We start from the raw sequence: 24,346 nt of genomic DNA, 5'->3' as shown, positions 1-24,346 counted from the left end.
GTGACATTTCTTCTAAGTGTCGATTTTGCAAACTTATAAATATTCGTTAAAAATCGCCTGTATAACTTAAACGCAGTTTTTCAACTGCTTACAAGTGGTACACTCGTGCTGGATCCAGGATCCAACACTGACCTAGAAAAAGTAACCATAACCCTACTTACCCTACTTACCTGCTAAGTGAATTTCCTCCCATAAGATAACATTGGTAATATGATTATAAAAAGTTTCTAAGTGTCAACTTTTAACCCCTTCAGTGCCACGCCCTTTCCCCCTCCTGTGCCGGGCGTTGCACTAGTGGGTGGGGTCCATGACGAGATAGTCTCGTCATGGGCACAGCGCAACCGTGCTCCATGACGAGACCATCTCGTCATGGGCACTGAAGAGGTTAAAAATAGCAAAATATTGCTTAAAAATCACAACAGTAACTAAAACGTATTACTCACTTGTTTCCAAGAACTGTCCCAGGACTGAATCTAGGATCCAGTCCTGGAGTTAGAAAAAGTAATCCTGAAAGTAATCAATTGCATACAACTTAACATTCCCATAGAGCTCAATGTATTATTGTGTTTGAAATTGTGTTGCCTATTGCAACACACTGTAACTATTGCATTCCAAGTCAATTGCCTTTTGCAAAGTATTTAACTAAAGCATCTCATTCTGAGAAAGTATATTTTAATACCTATTGTTGGTTCTAAAATAAAACAACCATATATTTTTATATACAAACCATTGGCCTAGAGTTCAGTTCTTGAGTGTGTGAGACCATTTGCTGACTAAGTGTGTTAAACAAATGCTTTACACTGTCCTCTGATGCTGCCTTACTGCTCGACCAAGCTACCACTTTAGAGAGTAAGGTTATATCTAACTTTAGCCTCTGCCAAACCTCTGGGGGCTGTGGACTCTGTACACTGTGAAAAAAATTAATATATTTTCATTTTTATTGAAGGGGGAACCCCACAAATTCATTTCTTTATTAATTAACCTTACCACCCTATGCCCGCCCCTAAATTCCCAAAATACCCTTACCATCCAATACTATTAACTACCCCTAAACCCTAAAATACCCATATCACGCTATACCCCTACCTTCCCCTAAACCACCTTTACCTCCATATACCCTTGCCCACCCCTAAACCCTAAAAACAACCTTGCAACCCAATTCCCTTACTCACCCCTAAACCCTAAAAACACCCCTACAACCCAACATCCTTATTCCTGCCTAAAAATACCCTACCACCCAATACCCTTACCCTAAAAATACCCACTACTAAACCCTTAAGTGCGTGTTTGTGTGTGTAATGTGTGCGCGCGCGTGAACACACAGCCACCCCCCCCCCACACACACACACGCACGCACATTTACCTTAAATTGGCTTACCATGTTGATGGTATGCGTGGTTAAAAAAAAACAAAAATGCATGCTTAGTAAATGCATGCGTGGTAACTGCTGTGTTGTAAAGGCTGTTTCTCTTAACATTAGGGGTGTACTATAGGCTTGATGTAAAATGAATCCGCCTCAACCTACCATTAGGAGCTATTATCATGTTCTGAGCGCACCAGTAAAGCCATTCTTGTCTGAAATAGCACATTGTAGATCTGTCTCCCAATGTATCCTGGCATTGAGAATAAAAATGGGGGTCTCTGATTGCATTGATTTTCAGAGTCTTATGACAGTGTGCTAATTTGAGGAAAGGATAGTGTTTCACAGACTTAGGGTTTCTGTGGAGAAGATGGAAAGCTTGCCTTACATAATGCTTGGAGCCTAAAGTAAAAGAGGATGTCTAAGGCAGAGTGGCCAGGCATATAGGTGCTATGTCAGCATTCAATGAAGTAACCTTCTGGAGATCTATTCCCGAGGTTTATTAGCTCCCAGCTTTTGCAGCCTACAGAGCAACTCTGGTTCTCTAGTGAGCTTGTAAAGTGGATAATGGTTATGCAAGTTTTCTAGGGCATAAAAGACCGGGCATGACGTTCTTTTATGGTGTTTTGTCCCAGACAGTCTGTGTGCCTAGGACCAAATTGGCTTCGGGACGGACTTTGCCTATTAAGGGTGCAGAGTGGTATGGGGTCTCCTGTGTACCAATTGTCAAATGGGCCATGTGCATAAGACCATATAACCAATAATATGTGAATTGTGCCTGCAGGCAGGAATAGTTACGTTTAAAGTCAGTTACCACAGAGCCACTTTGTTCGCATGGTAGTACGAGTAGCTAACATGTAAATCTAGGTTGTTTGCCCACTCCGTTGTGACCATGTAGTAACCCAAATTCTTGAGAAAGTGTTGGTTAAGCGCAACTGAAATGTTGCAGAACTGGTAGATTTATTTAGGAAGAACCATTTTCATAAGCCCAGTCTGCCCAACAGTGGCAACTAGTTCATCTTTTAACTTGATCTATGACGTTTGACATTGCCACACCATTGTTGTCTTATTATCACTGTAGCGTAATATTGGCTTACTAAAATGCCAGGTCCTTGATTGAGGGCCAGTACCCCCGGGCAGTGGGAAGTCAAAGGTACAGTGTTGGGATTAGGGTTATTGGAAATATTATGGACTTACTCTAATTCATAGAAATACCTCATAACCATCTTAATCCTGTAAATATATAGTCTGCGTATAGAGAAGATGGCAGGAGGTAAATTTGAATCTATTGGCCGTGAGATTCTGTCTAATCACCGAGCCAGCGGTTCCAGAGCCATACAGAACAAAATGCTGGGGAGGGAACATCCTTGACCAGTATTGAAGCAGGGAAAAGGCCATTAACAATAATTCTGGTTGCAGGCCTAGAAAACCGCAATCTGATTGATCTCAGGAATACTGGTGGTAGTCCCATCTTGTTGCACACAGCAAACAGAAACTCCAGTCCCAGTGACGTCCAAGAGGATCTCAAGTTAACGGTCTTCATAGGTTATGGAATGTAGATGTCCCAGAAATAAAATTTGCTTCATCAGTCAGAACCACGTCCACCAGCATTTGTAGTGACCTATTAGCCAGTATCTTTGCAAACCTCTTTCCGTCAAAGTTATTAATGGGGAGCTCCCTCTTTGAATTGCAGTGTCCTGAGGTTTTCCAGGATTCAGTAGTGTTATAAGAAGTGTCTCTCAGAGAGGGGAGGGCAGGGCTGTGGATGTTTGCTCCAATTTATATGCTTCAAATAGTGTGGGGCCCAGCAGCTGAGAGTATGCTTTATAAAACTCACTAGAGAGAGTTTCGTTGTCAGGATCTTTAAATGTGGGTAGGCTAGAAATTACAGATTTGATTCGTTCTAGAGTTATGGGTGCATCAAACTATTATTGGCGTGCACAGTTTATCCAGGCCAGCGTGATGCAACCGAAAAGCTCAGAGCGCTCAGCATGCGACTGGTATTCACAAGAGATGTATAGGTTAGTGTAATATGCACTAAATTCTGAATGTATATGCTCCACTTCATGCAGCATACTACTACTACCACTCCCACCCTTAAGCTGTACAATACCCTGTTTTGAGCAGGGAGGGCACAAGAGTGCCTCAAGGATCCCACCCAGTAGTCTCTTACCTTCACCATAGAACATTGCTCTGGCATGTTTATCCAAGTGTTTTACCTCCTGCTCAACTACCTCACTAAACTCTGAGTTTTGTCCTAATATCTGCTAAGCTTGGAGTGTTCTTGTACATGCAGGTTGTTTCTAGTGAGTGCATCTCACGTTGAAGTTGGTCGAGATGGTCACATAATGCTTTTCTGATCTTTTGCTGCTTTGCTATGCATACCGTCCAAATATAAGCTTTTAAAGCTTCCCAGAGTGTATCTACATTGCTTACTTATGATTCATTGAACTGAAAATGGTTGGTGATCTCAGCCCTCATCTCCTCCATTAACACTGTGTCCTGAAGTGTTTGAGGTGACAGACACCTAGTAAATCTTCATGTCATGGAGTCTGCACCACAACCACCAACATAACGGAAGACTGGTGTGAAAAAGAGTGTGCCAGATGTTCAACTGACCCAATTCAGGTGCTGATATCTCTTGTGCCAATGCCAATAGTCGAAACCTATCCAGGAACCAGGTACTCGTATGTGCATACACTTCCTAAGTGAATGATGCCTATTCCTTTAGATATCAGGTTATATGTCCCTTAATGTCAATGCAGCAGAGTGGTGAGAGCTGTTCATGGAGTACAAGGTTAAAATCCTCACCCCATGGTATAGTCTGAGGAGCCATAAATAAACATATTTGGGCCATAACCATGGTGATGTGCTTCCTGCATAAAATACCCTGAATTAGATGATATTTTCATCTGGGGTCACTCACCTTTTTGAGAATCCTAAAGAAGGTACCTAGTCATATAATAGATCGTGAGCCTTTGACTTAAAAGGAGGATGTTCCCATCACTCTGTATCCATTCCATTTAAGTGCAAATATGGTTTCTGATTGTTTGGTGGGGTGCATTTCTTGAAGGTAGCTTTCAAGATATTGTGTTAGTTTAAAGAAGCTTCGAGCACGCACATTGCTTACCATTGGTTTGCTTCATCGTTAACTCTTATTTGCTGGCTCCTGTTTGGTCAGCGTGTGCCAGCTTCACTTCCTCCTTGTCTGTCTCCCTTCCCCTCCAACAACCCTGGCATCATTTCTTCCTTTTTTCCCCTGCCCCTCCCCCATTGTTGCTTGCCCCATCCCTCTCCCCCTCCTGTGTTGCTTGGCACATTCCCAATTTACCCCCACCCTTCCCCTTTTTTCCCATCCTCATCATGCTTGCCCCTACCCCACCCTTCTTCATTGCATGCACCTTCTCCCTCCTGTCAGGAAAAAAAAAGCGCTGATGGAGGCTGACTTAATTTATTTTTTCTCCTAACGTTTAGCTCTGCTGCATAGCAGCTGCACTGTTATACACCATGACAAAAACACATTTACAAAGCCAATAGCTCTCATAGGCAAGACCTATCTGCTTTGCCAATGCTTCTTTTCATTTTGTCTGAGTTGGTTGCATATAGTATCCTGCAAGGTTGGAAGTGTGTATGTTTGAAAGTTGGCGTAGGTACAATGTTGTGAGCCAGTGCCCTTGGGTCAAAAAGCATTGTAGTACTGTACGGTTCTATGCGATTTAATAGAAAAATGATTTAATAGAATACCATTACTGAGAAACTATTTCACCTAATCTGTTTAATATAAATTTGCAGGGAGAATGGCATTTACAATTTCATAGAAACCACGTCCTAGAAAGTCTTTTTTCCCGAAATTGGCTTTTGCATGCCTATTTTTTAAGGTATAAATGTGATGCTTAGTTTCAGAAGCATTTTTGACAGAGGTATTTATTTCAGATCTTTACATTAGGGCATTACTTCATTTTTAAAAATCTTATACATTGTCCTACAATTACTTTTGATGCTTTAAATTCACTGACCCTTCACCATGCGTAAACATCCATCACTGACCCTTGCACAACCCTTACCCCTAAAACCCCCTCACCCCCAAACAGTACACATGCCACATCTGTATTACCCCTCACCACCCCTCAACACCATCCATCCCAGACCCCAATAAAAGCCTCATCTCTCCTAAAGTCCACCCATCCCTGATCCCTAAAGGCACTTTCAACCCCTTAGTTCCACCTATCCTTGGTCCCTAGAAGCCCCTCAAAGTCTATAAACTCCACCTACTCCAGAAACATAAAAACCCCTTTCTACCTCTCAAGTTCACTTATTCCTAAAACCCCTTACCACCTCTAAAACACCCATTCCTAAACACTAAGAACCATTTGTCACCCCTAAAGCTACCCATAACTCTACATTACAACTCCCTCACCAACCCTGAGCACTGCCCATCTGTGAGCCCTAAAAACCCGCAACACTGCTTTATTTTACGCATCCCTAAACCCTAAAAACACCCTACCACCCCTAAACTCCACCCTTTCCTCACCCCTAAATACCCCTTTCAACACCATCATTGACCCTTAAAACCCTTGATCACCATTAAACATTACCCATCCCTGAACCCAAAAAACCCTCACTACCCCAAACTCTAACCAGTTTTAATATAAGTTAAACATTTCCCTTAAAATTATCTTTCCTTTAAAATGAATCCTTTAATAATCGATTTTTTTGTATTTCCTTAAAATTGTCTTTCCTTAAAACAGTTTTTCCATGATTTGGTTTCCTCCACTGTGTTTTCATAGTTTTGGTTTTTCCATTAATTCACATACATCAGGCGCGTACAGCTCACTATTGGTATAGATACCAGGAAAAGGGAGATAGAGTGCCACTATGCATATTAAAGGATGTTATGAGGGTATTTGCAAGACAGATTGATCTAGTGAGAAGAAATCTTTGTGCTTCAAGACCTGCCCCCTTTCAAGGATTTTGCCGAGGCCAATGGGTTTGACAAAATCCAGATTCTTCTATTAGAGCAGATTGCAGAAACAATGGAATAACTGAATGGATTGTGTACGGTTCACTATTTGTGTGTTTACACAGTAATGGGCTGAGTCAACTTCAGATGTTTGTGGTGGGGGAATAGATACACCGAGGTACACCAAATAATTATGTTGAAGTTGCAAATGCGGGTGGATGGGTGCTTGATTTTAGGCAAAGGAAGGGTCTAGGTGTGAACCAAGGTTAGTAGGCATGGATACCTCAGTAGGGAGTTGCAGAAAAATCAGAATTTATGCTTGAAGTTGTGTGTTATTGAAAGAGAAACCCACCCAGCTGGATGGATGTAAAATGTATACAAGGAAGCGGCTGGCAGCACATCGCTGCCTCCTCCATCATTTGCCAGCTAGCAGGATCAAGTGTTTTGTAAGGTAATGTTATTATTAACAAATGGAGACTGGGTTATTAATGGTTCTAACCCTCTATTGAAGGTAGATTGTGGCAATTGGGCAAACCAGCAAACTGGCGGCGTCAAATACAAAATGAAAAACAATTAGACTGACACATTTCTGTAATTTGAAACATCATGGCAGCCTTGGGCCTTAATGTTGAATAATGAAATCTGAATTTTGTTATTGTTGAATGAGTGCGATTGTAAGATAAATTTCCTAAATTTCAACACCTTATCAAGGAGCTACAAAATCAGAATCTTATTTACATGACCAGACATGTTTTTTTGATAGTTTGTAGGTCAATCTTGAGTCAGCGAGCATGCACTGCTCTGCGAGACTTGTTGTAATGGGGTATGTAAGAGAAGCTCCACCCACTCTCCCCCAATATTTTTCATTGGCTTGTGTCATTGTCCTTCATAAACGCTGGCTTGCGAGTTGTTGTTAGTCCCTCCTTGGTACCGCCTTGTCTGCATTTGTGAACACCTTCGGCGACTGGCCGCTTTACTTAGGATGCGACACGGCATGTCTTATTTACTCTGTAAGCAATCTTTTCGTAATGGGTTTCTCCTACTGTGGGCACAACATGCTTTCCTCACCATGCCCACTTTCTCTTTCAAGCAGCCCCGGATAATGGCGACTGCTTTTTTGAAGTGAAATAGGTCTTGCATCTACAAGAGTTGAGCTATTGCCATTGTAAATAAGGGGGGGGGGGGGAATCACCGTCCCTGCAGTCCTCGTGGACACAGTTCTGAGAACACTTGCCTCTGAGAGGGGCGGAGCAGCGCAAGGCCTGTCCAGAAACGGAAACACCGGATCATGCGCTTGCTTCTCACTGACAGGAGAGCTATTAGTTGACAGCTGTGCGTCCCCTGCTCCCCCATGTGTGTCACCCCCTAGATTATCCCCGTCTTACTGCATACCAGCGGGCTGGTTTCTCTGCCTCTCTCTCTGTCTGTGTCAGTACTGACCCAATCCAGGGAGCCCTGGAACAGAGGGCCTCGAGGCCAGGAAGTCTGGAAGATTATGGCTCCAGGGCCCTGTGGAAATAGAGTCCAGTGACCACAGCTGGGGCGGAGCGGGAGCTGCAGGGAGCTATGAAGAGCGATAGTAGGGCAGGGGCACACAAAGTGAGTGACACTGGGCAGGAAATACCAGGCACAGGAACAACACGCTTCAGAAAAACAACAAGCATTTGCAATGCAATAGGTCTCGCATGTACGCTAGTTTAAGCTATTGGCATTGTAAATGACAATGCCTTTTATTTATGTTTTTAAAACGAAAACAAAAATACAAGCCATTGTCATTTACAATGTCAATAGCTCAAACTTGCGTAAATACGAGACCTATTGCAATGCAAATGCTTGTTACGAATGTAACTTGTTAAACTGTAATTCATTTTCAGAACTGTTTATTCTCTTTGCTTGATAGCATGCGTTTTCCATTGAAATGTTGCACACATTGATGCCGTCATTTAATTTTTAAGTTTGTGCCTTGGCATTCTGGGTTTACTCAGCGCATTCTGATATTGCTTGCTGTCATTGTGTGACAGAAGAATAAAAACGTTAATGTCTTTCAAGGTGATTTTCATCTGATGTATTTTTTTGTTTATTTTTGCTTATAAAGGGGATTCACTTTCTCCTTGTTGTTTTATTTGTTTTCAGTTAGATCGATTCAAAGAACCACCTGCCTATGGTCCCATGTGTGATATTTTGTGGTCAGACCCCCTAGAAGACTTTGGCAATGAAAAGACTCAGGAACATTTCACTCACAACACAGTTAGAGGGTGTTCATACTTCTACAGGTGAGTAATGAGATCTCTGTCTACTACAGTTGCAAGATTCTGCTTTTTCATGTTCGAGTTTGTTTAACTTATAACCTCCAGCTCGTGTAAACGACATCTAATAAAGTGCGCATATTTGCAAATCTCACACAGAGGTGAGCGAAATTCTTAAATGTGAGCAAACCTTATATAAAAGCTAGGAGACAGTCGGTTTGTTGATTACCTGAAATATATGCATTTGAATCAATATATTTGTGTGAAATATTCCTCTTCCGTATGTGTAAGAAGGAACTCTCAAAAAAGTGTTGCATACATCATGTAAAAAGAAATAAGACGACAGTGCCCTGTGAGTGAAATGTCTATGTGGTATCCTGGTTTGTTATGGTTCATGATGTGCCAGTGGAATGCTGCCTGAATGATGCTAGATGGAATGTTGAGAGTGGGAACTCACAGTTGGAGATGGGCTGAGCGCCTGGCTGGCTGCTCCTGGTGGGGCTGAATACTACTGAACCTACATCTTGTAACCAACTTGACTAAATCTACTTTAAACTACATTCTGGATGTGGATTTGATTACTACATTTTATTGGCGACGAGGATGGGATGCATGCCTACCTGGCCAGTGGGTGTGCAGAGGACAGTCATTAATGGTTTCTCCTTCTATTCTTTGCCCTCTGGTGTTTCTGTTCCGTTCCTATCTTTGGAAGGGAAGATGAGTTTGGTTTATGTTATTATCTCTCGTCTCCTTTTAATATATTTTACCCCTACTCTCTCTGGGGCTTTTCGTTCTTCTCGTTTCATTAGCCTGCGTCTAGCTTCTGCTCTCTTTCTCTCTTGTTATTCTAAATGTTGGCGTTCCTTTTGTTTTCTTTTTGGAACAAAGGAGGATATGTAGTATCCTGGTTTGTTATGGTTCATGATGGGCCAGTGGAATGCTGCCTAAATGATGCAAGATGGAATGTTGGGAGTGGGAACTCACAGTTGGAGATGGGCTGAGCGCCTGGCTGCTCCTGGTGGGGCTGAATACTGCTGAACCTACATCTTGTAACCAACTTGAATAAATCTACTTTAAACTACATTCTGGATGTGGATTTGATTACTACAGTCTATCTTAAAAAATGAGAACTCACATTGATTCCAAAGTTATCCTACAATGATACATTCTGAAATAACGTTTTATGCAAAAAGGGCCTCGTAATTGTGACAATTTATATCTATTCAAGAATTTTCACTTTTTCCTTGAATTTTAGGCTAGGAAACTGCCCCGATTATCATATATGCTTTAGTGACCAGGCAGATAGTCCACTAAAAAGTAGGTTTGGGATGATGTATGGAAATTGTTCTAAAAGTAATTTTTCCTTGACTCAAATGAATAGGTCAGCTGCCCATTGTACAGTCCTACAGAACCACGTCCATTGTGCTATGAGTTGTACAGTAGGCTTGTGTATACACTTTATAAAGGAGGAAGGTGTGGTCTGGCGGGTGCTTTGCCACTGTGTCCTCCTCTGTCCACTGCTTAGGTTGTGTGTGTGTCTAGTGCCACTGTTTGCTGCCTGCTTCTGGGTGTAAGTGTGGACTTCTGTGAGCTGCACTGCTCGTAACAATGCACTATTGGGCGCTATGTGGAAGAATGACAAATTAACTGGATGAGGGTCAACTTAGAGTTGGGGAATCATTTACTAATTTCATCATGTCTCTTGTTTTCAACCTGTTTACATGTTCGTAAACTTGATCACTCTCAACTCTGTGGGAGTCCTATGTTGTCTAAGGTGGTTTTATGCCACTGCTGTGTTGGCTATTGCATTTTGACATTAGGCAATCACACTGGTTCTTTGGCCGTTGCATTAGGTTTTCGACAGATACCCCAGGGTATTATATAACTATTTTGCTGCTGATGTCCATAAGGCGATGCAAAACTTTTAGTCTGCCATTGTATCTGCTTACTAAGTCATGATGTTAATTTACTAGCTCTGTTTTCTTGCATTTAGATTTCTTTCCAGTTATTGTCCTAGAACATTTTAATTCTCTTTTGTGATTTTGCCCTTCTATCTCACACTGGAACTGGGAATCTGACAGAGACTTAGAACAGCAGATTCTTTACTTTAGAATTATCCCCAGGCATCAGACTGGATCTGTATTTATTTTCGTGAGCAGCACCCCCTGCACGCTGGTAGGTGGTGTTGACCAGCTTTCCCTGGCATTGCCTGCGCTGGATTTGACGGGTGCAGGGCCTATGTAGGCACCATCCCAGCGCGCTGACATCCGTTTTACTTTCCCCACTACTCCGAACACTTCTATAGAGTTACTTTTTGAATGAGCTTTTTTTGACAAGTGTTATTTTTTTGTAGTTTTTCTTGTGATGTGGCAAGAATGTCCTCTAGGAATGCCAATTACAAGCTCAAATCGCATCATGTTTTGTCTTTGGTACCTCGAGAGTGACCAAGACGTTAAGACCTGTGTCGACTGCCATGCCATGAACCTGAAGGCCTTGAGGGAGTGGTCCCTCAAGATTCTGGCTGCTCGACTGTGACGCCACAACGGTATCCATTCCTGTTGAGAAGAAGGTCCCAGGATCGCTTTGCAGAGCCCAAAGTCTTTGTCACACTCGCAGTTGTCGGGTCATGGGTCATTCGGGTAAGTCCTATCACAAAAAGAAGAGCAACATATTGATCACCTTGTCTGTCGGCCGACGAGACATGGGAGAATCAACATTTTAGGCCTGATCCACAGTTGATCCAGCGCCTGGGCTGTCTCCGTGCTTCCCTGAGTTGAGAATCTCTTGGATCTTGCCCTTGCCCCTGTCTTAGTGCCAAGAATTTAGGCATCATTGTGGACTCCTTTCTTTCCCTGGGCTCACAATTAAATAGAACTGTCTCTACCTGTTTTGGGATGATACGGACTCTCAGGAAGATCTTTCGTTTTCTCTCCCTTTCATCACGGAAACAGGCAGTGGTGGCCCTTGTGGTGTCTAGGTTAGACTACTGCAATGCCCTTTATTTAGGGATAAACAAGGTAATCTTCATCGACTTCAATTGGTACAGAATTCCGCCGCTAGGCTGGTGATGGGACTCCCTAAATTCCACTCAGTTTCAGCTACCATTAGAAGCCTGCACTGGCTCCCGTTGGGGAAGAGAATTGTTTTTAAAGCCTTATGCCTGGTCCACAAGGCCGTCCACAACAGGGGGTCAGAAGGCGTCAACAAAATGTTTCAAAGATATCTTCCCGGCAAGGACTTGAGATCTGCAAGCAAGAACCGGGTAACAGTTCCCAGGGTTAGGAAAGCTAGGTGGGTGAAGGGGGAGAGGGCTTTCTCGTTAATAGGGGCTAATCTGTGGAATTCCCTTCCTTCCCCAATTTCCACCCTGGGAACCCATTCCTCATTTCGTAAGTCCTTGAAGACCTGGCTTTTCACCTGTCCTAATTTTTCACCTGTCCTAACCTTTAAGCTCTGAACTCTATAGACATCTCTTACTCTGATCTCTTTCTGCAGCGCCTTGATGCCCCTGTGCTAAGTTCGCATTCTACAAAACTTATATTCATTCATTCATTCATTCTGGAGCCAGAGAGATGCCCACTGAACTTCATGAGTTTTATGAGGCAATGAGCCTCATATTAGAACAACCTGCTCCTACTGGTGCACCTTCAGGCCTCTTTGGTTTGGGAGGGGCCTGTACTGGATCCACATAGACGGGCCCAGCACCGGTCGGGCCCCTTTGATCCATGGATGGACCAGTACCGCTGTTAGTTGTGACACCTCAACCTTCCCCAATGTCGGTCCCGATGTCGAAGCTCCAGGCGCCACATCCATTCTGATCCCCGACTCCAGAGCCTGAGCCCTATTCTTATGGGCTAAGACTCAGAGAGGATTGAGAGGGGTCGCTGGACCCCGAAGAAACCAGCATTTTGACCAAGGCATGTACTGGTGGGAGGATTTGGCAGAAGTCAGAGAACTGGACACCTCTGCAGACTCTGGCGTGCTTTCTCCTTCTACAGTGGCTATGGGGGAGAAAGCGCCTTTTTGCAATGGTGGTGAGAAGGGTGTCCGAAGTCCTGGACCTTAGCCTGCTCTCTGTGGCGGGCAAGCCTAACGTCTTTACCGAAGTGCTTCAACTGGGGGTGACCTCTTCGAAATACCTTCTTTTTAATGCGTCCCTTGCCGATTTCCTGCTTGGGACCTGGTCAAAGCTCAGCACAGGGGCCCCTGTGAACAGGGCGATTTCTCACAGCCGCTACCCTGTTCCAGGGGACCCCAACTTCCTCACACAGCACCCCACCCTGGAAAGCTTGGTGGTCCAAGTCTCCACTTCCCACGTAAATCTTGGTGCATTCCCTACCGTACACCCAGATAGGGAATCCAAGAGAAAGGACACCTTAGGGAAGATGTTTTCTTCCGCAAGCCTGGCACTGCAGGCTGTCAACACCATGTGCCTTTTGTGATGCTACTCCCATGCCCTGTGGAATACGGTTGCGCCAGTGCTGCTGCCCGTCCCGGAGGAGGCCTGTGTCGTCCTCTCCCAAGCTGTTGCTGATGAGTGATGCAGTCAAGTTCACCATTCGATGTGGGCTGGATACCACCAACTCGCTGGGCAGAGCAGTTTAATCAACAGTGGCCTTACGGCACCACGCAGGGCTGAGGATGACTGGCTTTTCTGGGGATGTCAAAGCATCGCTTATGGATATGCCCTTTGATGGCTCATGTCCCTTTGGAGACCAGGCAGATTTGGCGCTGGATCGCTTTGAGAACGGCAGGGCTACATCCAGGTCCTTGGGCCTTTCATTCCCTTCACCACCCCCAATTTGCCAATCGCTCCTCTTGTGGCGACAGAAGGGGCTTCCAGCCACTTCTATACCCTATTAACCACTGCAGCGTGCAAGCTTCCTAGCCTCTGCATGGCAGAGGATGTAATGACCACAGACCTTGTGTTCTGGGCAGCAAAAGGTCGGGCCTGTCCACACCACCTCCCCCGGCTTCTGGAGCCTCCAAATCTTAATGATCTGCCCCCTTACCTTCATGGGCACCCAGTGGGAGGCAGGATATGCCATCACCTGCCCCACTGAAGGTCTAAAACATCAGACTAATCGGTTCTGCAGATTGTCCCGAGGGGCTACTCTCTCCTCTTAAAGACTACCTCTCCACCCATGCCATCTGTTAGCAACAGGCTCACGCCGGACCATCTTTCTTTTCTCCGCCAGAAAGTGACGGCTCTCTTAGGCAAGGGAGCCAGGGAAAGGGTGCAGATGCCAGAATTAGGTCATGGTTGCTATTCCCACCAACTTTCTGATGCCCAGTAGGAGGGGGGCCATCCTCGATCTGCACCCTCTCATTTTCTTCCTTTAGAAGAAGTTCAAAATGCTTGCAGTCCTGGACCCAGGAGACTGGATGGTAGTGTTGGACTTGCAGGACAGATACTTCCACATTCCCATCCTGCCTGCCCACTGGCATTACCTGCTGTTCACTTTGGGCCATAAGCATTATTAGTTTGTAGTGCTCCCTTTTGGCCTTACCAGTGCACCTCGGGTGTTAACCAAGGTGAAGGCAGTGGTTGCAGCTCATCTTCGAGGTTCATGGGTCCCCGGTCTTAATGACTAGCTTTTGAAGGCAGACTGTCGTCTTCCACCTCTAGACAATGGCAGATCACCTGCATTTTCTGGGCTCTACTATCAAACTTGCCAAAGTCTCGCCTGAATCCTTCTCAGATGCTCCACTTTATCAGAGCTTTTCTGAACTGGTGCAGTTTCAGGCATATGCTCCTGAATGGTGAGTCCCGCATATGCAGACTATGATAACGATGTTTCAACGTCTATCCTGGATTTCAGAGAGATGGACTCTGAGGCTGCTGGGCCTCATGGCCTCCTGTATTCTGCTTGTGACACATACCTGCTGGGATCTGCAGGATCTGCAGTGGGACCTGAAGTTCCAGTGGGCACAACATCAGGGAAATATCCCCGACTTGGTCCAGATCTCAGAGGGAACTGCAAAAGATCTGCAGTGGTGGTTAACAAACTGAGGTTAGGTCAGCAGCAGACCCCTCTCCTTCCAAACAGATCTGATAGTGGTGACAGATGTGTCACTCCTGGGATGGGACTGCCATCTGGTAGAGTTGGAGATCAGAGGCCTTTGGTCTCCGGTGGAATCCAGACACCACATCAGCCTTCTGGAGCTCTAGGCAATCCGGCTTACATTAAAAGCCTTTCTACCCTCCATCAAAGGAAGGCTAGTGAAGGTGTTCATGGAAAACACCAGCGCCATATGGTACTGCAAAAACAGACTTAAGGCAAACAGGATTAACGGCGGACTCCAAAGACTGCACCTCCTTACTGAGTTCCCAATGTAAATAGAATAGTATTAGATGATGGTGTGCATACTAACACCCCTGCATCCGCCGTTGATGGATGCTAACTGCCAAGCAGATCAGTGAGAATTCGAAAGGGGTTTTGGGGTGGTGCACCACCAAGTAGGTTTGTCAGTAAATTACACCAAGTGGTCTGTAGTTGGTATATAAACAAAGTCTTTATTTTAATTCAGTTGTTGAAACAAAGCCTCAGCCAACGCGTTTCGTTCAGAAATGAACTTCGTCAGGGCATGAGTAACAATGCAAGTGCAATCCAATAGCGCCGGGGTTCATGTAAACCAGGACTCGTCTTCTCGATAGGTTACGAAATGTGCTGGGTGAACAGTCCTTTTCAGTCATCCAGTACCACCATGATAAGGGCACTGTACACGTATCTGTGATAAGACGGTAGTTCGCGTCTGGGAGGACGCGAACTACCGTCTTATCACAGATACGTGTACAGTGCCCTTATCATGGTGGTACTGGATGACTGAAAAGGACTGTTCACCCAGCACATTTCGTAACCTATCGAGAAGACGAGTCCTGGTTTACATGAACCCCGGCGCTATTGGATTGCACTTGCATTGTTACTCATGCCCTGACGAAGTTCATTTCTGAACGAAACGCGTTGGCTGAGGCTTTGTTTCAACAACTGAATTAAAATAAAGACTTTGTTTATATACCAACTACAGACCACTTGGTGTAATTTACTGACAAACCTACTTGGTGGTGCACCACCCCAAAACCCCTTTCGAATTCGTACTGCAAAAACAGGTTGAGGTGGGGTCGTGGACCCCTTTGTCCAGAAGACCTGCGTCTCTGGATATGACTGGAACATCAGGGCATTTCCCTTGCGGTTTAACACCTGGCGGACTCTCTGAATGCCAGGGCAGCTGAAGATGCCTAGCAGATCACAAATGGTGTCTCCATCTTGAGATGGTGCAAGGCCTCTTTCATCAGTGGGGAGAGCCTTGGTTACATCTGTTTGCCACCACTGAGAGCACACAGTGTTAGCCGTTCTGCGCGTTGGAGTTCCCAAAGCGGCTCTCCCTTGAAGCCACTTTTCGTCTTGAGTGAAGCTCAGGCCTCCTATATGCTTTTCCACCCATACCACTCCTGCCCAGAGGTATCAAGAAGATCTGAGATGACCAGACCCTACTCATCCTTATGGTTCCGGACTCGGCACAGAGTTTGGTATCCCAAGCTGTTGAGCATGGCCATCGGTCCTCTGATCAGGCTGCCTCCTAGGGCAGACCTTTTGTCGCAGGGGATGGTTCTCTACCCGAACCTGTCCACACTCCGCCTTCTTATGTGGAGATTGACCAGTGACAGTTGACCGCTTTCGACCTTCCACCCAAAGTCTGCAATGTTTGTCTGCCAGCCAGACGGTCCCTTCACCGAATCGGTATACACCCGCCATTGGGGCAAGTTTGTGGCATGGTGTGTAAAAAAGCAGATTCACCCCCTTTCTGCGCCCCTTTCTCAGGTTCTTCTCTTTATTCTTTCCCTTACCCAGCAGGACTCTGCTCTGGTCACCTTAAAGGGTTATCTTTCTGCTATCTCAGCCTTTCTGCTGTTCCCTCTTCAAATGCCCTATTCATAAATTCTTGAGGTTTGCAACATAGGTTTCCTCCATCTCCCTTCATCATGCCTCAGTGTGACCTTAATCTTGTCTGGACGCTTCTGATGTGTGCTCTCTTTGAACCCTTGCACAACTGTCCTCTGGGGCTCCCTACCATCAAGACAGCTTTCCTGGTGGCAATAACATCTGCCCGGAGGTTCAGTGAGCTTCAGGCTTTGTCATCTAAGCCTCCATAACTGACCACCTATGCTGAGAACTGGTTCCACAGACTAGAGCTTCCTTTCTACCGAAAGTCATCACTCCTTTTCATGTAGACTAGTCCATCACCCTGCCTACTTTTTCAGCTCTGCCACATCCCCCTACAAGGGGCTATCCTAAAAATCGAAGATGTCCTATATAACAAACCACATGCATGGAGCTACACATTCACTGGAGTGACAACAAACCGGTGTCTCCTCCAACCTCTCAAGATCATTACATAGTTCATATATTTTGCATTGTTGAATTGTCTGGGTTCCAAGTCGTAACACTATGCGAATGTGTATAGAGGAACATTAGAAAGCCTCACCATCTTGGGCTGCAGATAAAAAGAAAAGGTATGTACAGAGGACTAGTAACCATCTACCACCAGTTGCTAGTCATCCCACAGCATGGACTTGGGAACCTTAAGTCTCCATTTTTGGAAGACAATATTTTAAGCTGAGTTAAATACTCAAATGAAGAGCAACGTATTCCAAAACATGTAGAGCACCTGTCAAGGGGACGCATGAGATGTATTTCCTGTGCATATAAACATTATGTGACTGCTAAATGCTCATTTCAGAATCGGGGGCCCCACAGGAAACCAGCTCCAGCAACCTTTAACCTTAGAGTCTACCACCCATCTAGCCATATCAACAGATGAACCGGTCTCTCTCCCCTCACTTTCGCTACAAACTGTCCTTGGCAACATGCTTGGAGAAATATGAATCCTTTTACACAAAGTAAATAAATGGAAGCTGCTCTAAATGTCATGGCCTTTCAAAATGCCAACTGTTCAGTTCTTAAGTAAGATTTTGTTGCAGGTGCAAAGGAGCTTGTAAGTATCTGATTTGTCCATAGTGTCTCTCACCCTGTTCCTTCCTTCTCAAATATGGAGACCATAAGCATGTGGATAGAGCAAACAGCTTCACTGTACAATACACGTTAATCTTCCCAGTGATTGAACCTGGCAAGTAGCATTACATCTCAGATTCCTGACTTGCTTCAGGAAGTTTCGCGATATTCCACTGCTCCAGAGGGCAATCAGCTGCCAAACTGTCTAAATCTGATGCCATACTTTTACAAAGAAGTAATTTTCAATCACAAACGTTGACTGCAATTTCCTTTGTAACCTAAAAGCAAGGAGACATGTCAGAATATTGCATTATAATGTGCTGTGCTGCAAAAAAAGGCATCATTAGGCCACAGAGAATTGTTATCAAACCCCTTTTATTTGTAAATTCTTCAAGGCCTCTGATAGTGAAGCGCTCTGGCAGTTGTGCCAGATATGTCAGATTTTGAACAAAATTAATTTACATTGGTGAGGTGAATCGGCCAGATATCTGGAAGTGCAAAACAAGAGCCCAGTGCCTTGACCAAGTATTGGTGCCTATTTTTCTTCTCTTCTGCAGAAATACCTACTAAAGAATGGGTACTCCTGCAAGTTTAGGATTTCAACACATGAGCTTCTATGTTCTCAGTAGAGTGCTAAAATGTTGACTCAAAGAAACAATATATGTGTGTAGCTGCTTGAAAGACCTAATGGAATGGTCTATTGGTCATAATTGTTACCACCCATATGTTACCTTTAGTTGAATACATTGCCTTCTGGAGCATTGCGTGCGCCATCTTTAATTCCTAGTTGCGAAAGAATGTGTACTTTGTGTGATGTACTGTACAGTAAGTGGAAATATTTAATGCGTTTTGTGATCACATTGGTTCAGTATAATCAAGATGCCGCTTTAGGACTAAAATTGCCATGGATGCATTGTACCACCATCATAGAAGAACTTTGTAGTTCGTTGTTGTCTCACTTGTTTAACCCTGCATTTATATCTAGAAACTCTTCTACTCCGTAAACCTAATCCTTGTCTGGACTAGGATATGCCGACCAACCTCATCCTATTCATCTCTATTGATGCAAATGCTCTCATTTTCTTCCCACTTAGCAGCTGTGAACTTTATTTGTTGTATGCTTCCACAATCACCCAGTGAGATTCCAAAGCATCGACCATCCTTTCAGGTGCCCCTGTTAACAGATTTGTTCATCCTGCTGAAACAGTGGAAGCTGTATAACGCTCTTCAGTGCCTCTTCAATTTGTTATACGTGTTGGTGCTGTTTTCCTTCATTTTTCCTCTGTTGAGATGTTCCTCTTCAACGATGAGGAGGAAATTGGTCAGAGAAGTAATTTTGATGGGTCCTGTCTTAATAGTAACTTCTTGGACAGACAATCATTTTTCAGATACTTGTGTGAACTGCACTTCTTTGACCATGATGGATGTCCTGTGGTTGAAGGTCTCTACAGTGGCCTAGATGAATGACCTGGCAATATTTGCTTGGAAGCTGGAGACCTATATTTTGTGTGTTCGATCTTAGGTACCATTTCTCCTATGTTCGAGGCATGTGGGCTGCTGAATTCATATCTGTGCATAGATCGCCGCCTAGTGTTGGGTCCGGATGTTTGCACGTTGTTGTCCTGGAAGAGTCTTCGAAGTATCCTGAGATAGGTGACTCCTCCCCTGGACCACAGTGCGCATGGGCATCCTCTCCATCCTCAGATTGTTTTTTTCCGCCATTGGGTTCGGATGTGCTTATCTTGACTCAAGTTAGGAAAATTTAGTTTCAGGCCAAAAGGCCTTTAGTTTTCGTCTGTACTGTTCCCGATCGGTATTGACAGCTTACTTACTAGTTTACCAACTTTAACAACTTTTTTCGGATCCGTTTCATCCGACCATCGACCTTACATCGACGATGGAATCGAGGACCCCATTCAAACGGTGTCCTGTTTGCCAAGCAAAATATCCACATATCGACGTCCACCCGGTGTGCAACAAATGCCTCTCTCCGGATCACGATGAATCGAAATGTATGGCCTGTGCCCGATTCAGGTCCAAGAAGACTCTCTGGAATCGACGAGCTGAGAGATTAGAAGCGCAGCAATCGGCACCGGCCCCGACCAACATTTTCAGCACTGAGGACGAAGAGGTTGAAAGCGTGGAAAACAAACTCCAGCCCCGCTTCCGAACACGATTCCCGATCGGAAGACGCAGATGAAGAGCTTTTTCACAGGGAAGAAGCCGACGATGCGGTAGGGGACTACGATGAGGCCTTCGGGGCCGAAGAAGATAGCTCTGGTGAAGAGCAGGGCCTACCCGTCCAAACGGAGGCTATTAAAGTGCGTCAGGCTATTAAAGTGCGTCAGTCTACGGCTCCGGTCGAGGGATCGCCTTCGGGCCTTACCCGAGATCAATCCCGCAGTTCTTCGGCCCCGCCCTCTGGCCCGGCCTCGAACATCCAGCGAGAGCCATTAATACCGAAAAAGACTGGTTTCCCTTCAACGAAACCGAAACCAATCGTCACACCGGTTCAACAGAAACCAAAAGTGAAACTGGCACTGGTCGGCTCGAAGACCTCCACTCCTTCGACGCCAGCCAAAACCATCGGCTCCGACCGCACCAAAAGGGATTTCGGAACCGAACTCGCGGCGGCGGATGTCGGCACCGATCCAAAGAGGAAGGCCATCGGTACTACCAAAGTGCCTCGGCCCCCGGCACCGAAGCAATCTGCACCGACCACCAAGGTTAAAATGGCCGCTCCATCGGAATCCACTTCAAAGGCAGCGACTGCGGTCCAGTCATCGACGCCGTCAACGGCAACTACCTCTCCTCGACTCGATGACCCTGTGGCTCCGAAGAAGTCCACACCTACCTCTACAGAACCCCTCGCCACCAAAGAACCTTCGGCGTTCTCGGTGCGACAAGTTGCAGCGTCCTTGCAACGTATCAGAGAACAGGCAGCCCTCCAGGCCACGTCGGGCTCCGAGCCGAAAAAGGCACCTTCGGCACCAGCCAACATCACTTTTTGTCTGCCGCCGTCCACAGCGCCAAAACTATTCGAGATCCGAACACGTGTCACCCAGACAAGGTCCACATCTACTGCACACTCTCCTACTGGGCCTTCACCGTCCCAATTCATCGACGCCGACACCGGCAGGCTCATGCTCCGAAAGCGGAAGGTCACTTCCGACCAGGCTTTGGACTCTTACAGAATCCCTCTAAAGCAAAAACTGCCAGCAGAATCGGAACCAGTTCTATATGAACGCCTCCACACCTCCTGTCCGGATCCCCAGTCCTTCTCTCCAACGCACTCCGACACGGACGCAATGGAGGATTACATGGGTGATGACACCACCTACCCCAGGGATATAGACCCTGAGGAGCAGCAGGACCCAGATCAAGCTTGGAATGACCCTGCAGACCCGGGTGCCGCTACAGATACCCAGGACACGCAGCTTTATGGCGCAAAAACATCTCCCACAGAGGACACTGCTGCCTTCAACGCCCTCATTGAACGTGCCGCAGCTAATCATGGAGTGCAACTCCACTTGGACACAATTGAGGACGATTTCTTGGTGGACACTTTCGCCTCCTCAGAGAGGACCGTAAAGACTCTGCCCATGTTAAAAGGTGTCCTCAAGCCAGCAAAGGACATTTTCAAGGAAACAACCAGGGCACGGGTGATAAACCCCAGGATCGAGAAAAAATACAAGCCTGCGCCCGGGGACCCTATGTACATTAGAGGCCAGTTACCTCTAGACTCCATCGTGGTTGCTAACGCTCGCAAACGAGCGCACTCGCAGACAACTGGTGATGCTCCTCCCCCGGACAAGGAGTCCAAGGTGCTGGAGACCTCCGGCAAAAGGATTGCAGCCCAAGCAGCAAACATCTGGCGCATTGCCAATACACAGGCGCTCCTGGCTCGCTACGATCGCTCACACTATGACACGTTGGAGTCTCTACTCCAACATCTACCAGACGAGTACAAAGAGGCAGCGGAGCTCCTCGTCAGAGAGGGACAACTTCTCACAAACGCATCCATTAAGTGTGCACTGGATGCCGCCGACACAGCTGCAAGGGAAATAAACACTAGCGTCCTTCTACGACGACACGCTTGGTTAAGAATCTCTGGATTCAAACCTGAGGTTCAAAATGACATCCTCTACCAGCCTGTTAACCCCGACTACTTATTCGGACCAGAGGTTGACACCACCCTAGAAAAGATCAAAAAAGACACAGACACTGCAAAGTCAATGGGGGCTCTGCAAACGCAAACATTTCGTAGTGGCTCCTTTCGTCGCCCCGGAAATAGAGGAGCGGCTAGAGGACAGGGGTCACAGCAAACCTACTATAAGGGGGGCACACAGAGTACCTACGATAAAAACACCAGAGGTGGATATCGTGGCTCCAGCACCAAGGGCAGAGGACGCGGTTACGGCAACACCAGGTCCTCACCCAAGAACAAACAGTGACGCCCTCTCCCTTCCCCCCGACCACATATCACCTGTCGGGGGGAGACTCCAGCGGTTCCTGTCCACGTGGAATACCATCACCACGGACAGGTGGGTCAGGGATGTTATCCAACACGGTTACTGTCTCGAATTAACCTCCACTCCACCCACAATACTGCCAAAGCACCGTCCTATGTCCTCAGAGCACTTAGCATTATTACAGCAGGAAGTGCTAAGTATGCTACAAAAAGGCGCAATAGAGGTCGTGCCCGTCCACCAGCAAGGGATAGGGGTGTACTCTCTGTACTTCTTAATACCAAAGAAGGACGGGTCCCTCAGACCTATACTAGACCTGAGACCCCTCAACCACTAAATTCTCTCAAAGCACTTCCATATGCTCACCCTACAGCAGGTTCTCCCGCTGCTCAGGCAGGGAGACTTCCTAGCCACACTAGACCTCAAAGATGCGTACTTCCACATACCCATACACCCGTCACACCGAAAATATCTCAGGTTCACTATTCAGGGGCAGCACTACCAATTCAAAGTCCTTCCCTTCGGTGTGACAACAGCACCCAGAGTTTTCACCAAGTGCCTAGCTACAGTAGCTGCACATCTACGGAGACAACACATCCACGTCTACCCTTACCTGGACGACTGGCTTGTTCAGGCAAGGTCAGCCCAACAATGTGCCAGCCACATGTCCCTCACCATTCACCTTCTTCACAGTCTGGGATTCTCACTAAATTACCCAAAATCACATCTCCAACCGGCACACGTACAACAGTACCTAGGTGCGACCATAGACACTCTGGCAGCCACAGCTCAGCCAAATTTAGTGAGGATCAACAGCATGCAAATGCTGATCTCAAAGTTCAAACCCCAACACTCCCTGCCTGCCCGAGTGTTCATGCAGTTGATAGGCATGATGGCCTCCTGCATTTTCATAGTCCCGCACGCGAGACTACATATGCGCCCGCTTCAGGAGTGCTTGGCACGTCAATGGAATCAGGCTCACGGGCAATTAAAAGACCTAGTGTTGGTGAGCGGTCGGGCATAAACTCTCTGCATTGGTGGAATCCACAAAACTTTTGCAAGGGCCGACCGTTCCAAGAGCCTGTTCCACAAATAATACTGACAACGGACGCGTCTCTCCAGGGATGGGGAGCTCATGTACTCAATTACACAGTGCAGGGACTATGGACAATACAACAAAAGAAGATGCACATCAACCTTCTAGAACTGATGGCAATCTTCCTGGCAATGAAAGCATTCAAGGTACACTTGTGCAACAAAGTCGTGTTGATCCGGACGGACAACATGACTGCCATGTACTACATACAGAAGCAGGGAGGAACACACTCTCCACAGTTGTCTCATCTGGCTCAGAGCATGTGGAAGTGGGCCATTCAGAGGAACATCTTACTCATGGCGGAACACATCCCGGGCAAGGACAACCAGATGGCGGATCTGCTCAGCAGACACAGCCACCAGATGCACGAGTGGGAGCTACATCCGTCAGTACTCCAACCGTACTTCCAACAGTGGGGTCATCCAGAGATAGACCTATTCGCCACAAACGAAAACGCAAAATGCCAAAGCTTTGCCGCCAGGTTCCCACATCCACAGTCGCAGGGCAATACGATATGGATGAACTGGTCCGGCAGATTTGCGTACGCTTTTCCCCCAGCGCCATTAATACCGCTGGTGGCACGCAAACTGCGACAGCACTCACTGACACTCATCCTAGTTGCTCCCACATGGGCGCGCCAGCCATGGTACACCACCTTTCTAGAACTTTCCGTGGTGCCGCATCAAAGGCTGCGGATCAAACCTGCACTCTTAACGCAGAACCATGGCGAAATTCAGCACCCAGATCCGCAACAGCTGAACCTGGCAATCTGGCTCCTGAAGTCTTAGAGTTTGGCTACCTAAACCTTCCACCTGACTGTATGGAGATCATTAAGGAAGCCAGGCGACCCACTACCAGAGCTTGCTATGCAGCTAAATGGAAGAGGTTTGTCATTTACTGCAACAAAAATGACATTAACCCTCTAGACGCATCCATTCAAAATATAATCTGTTACCTCTTACACCTATACCGATGCAATCTGGCATACACCTCAATACGTATCCATTTGACAGCAATAGCAGCCTATCTCCAGAACAGGCAGCACCTCTCTTTATTCAGAGTTCCTGCCATCAAAGCTTTCTTGGAGGGACTTAAACGAGTAATTCCCCCAAGACACCCACCAGCACCGGTGTGGAACCTCAACTTGGTCCTCACCCGACTGATGGGTCCACCCTTCGAACTTCTCCACTCATGTGAGATT

At 46.2% G+C, this 24,346-nt stretch overlaps 1 protein-coding gene across 12 annotated transcripts in view; it reads left to right on the top strand.

The window, feature by feature from the left end:
• Positions 1 to 24,346, top strand: part of PPP3CA (protein phosphatase 3 catalytic subunit alpha) — a 617,342-nt gene that overhangs the window by 402,023 nt on the left and 190,973 nt on the right. For all 12 annotated transcript variants that reach the window (XM_085635956.1, XM_085635997.1, XM_085636007.1 and 9 more), the window contains exon 6: positions 8,454 to 8,593. In XM_085635956.1, coding sequence (XP_085492082.1) covers positions 8,454 to 8,593 — 140 coding nt within the window. The remainder of the gene's footprint in view (positions 1 to 8,453; positions 8,594 to 24,346) is intronic.

The sequence above is a fragment of the Triturus cristatus genome, chromosome 2_1 (assembly GCF_964204655.1).
Source record: "Triturus cristatus chromosome 2_1, aTriCri1.1, whole genome shotgun sequence".
NCBI lineage: Eukaryota > Metazoa > Chordata > Amphibia > Caudata > Salamandridae > Triturus > Triturus cristatus.
Note: the sequence above shows the minus strand (reverse complement) of the source record. Positions and strands in the feature narration are given on the sequence as shown.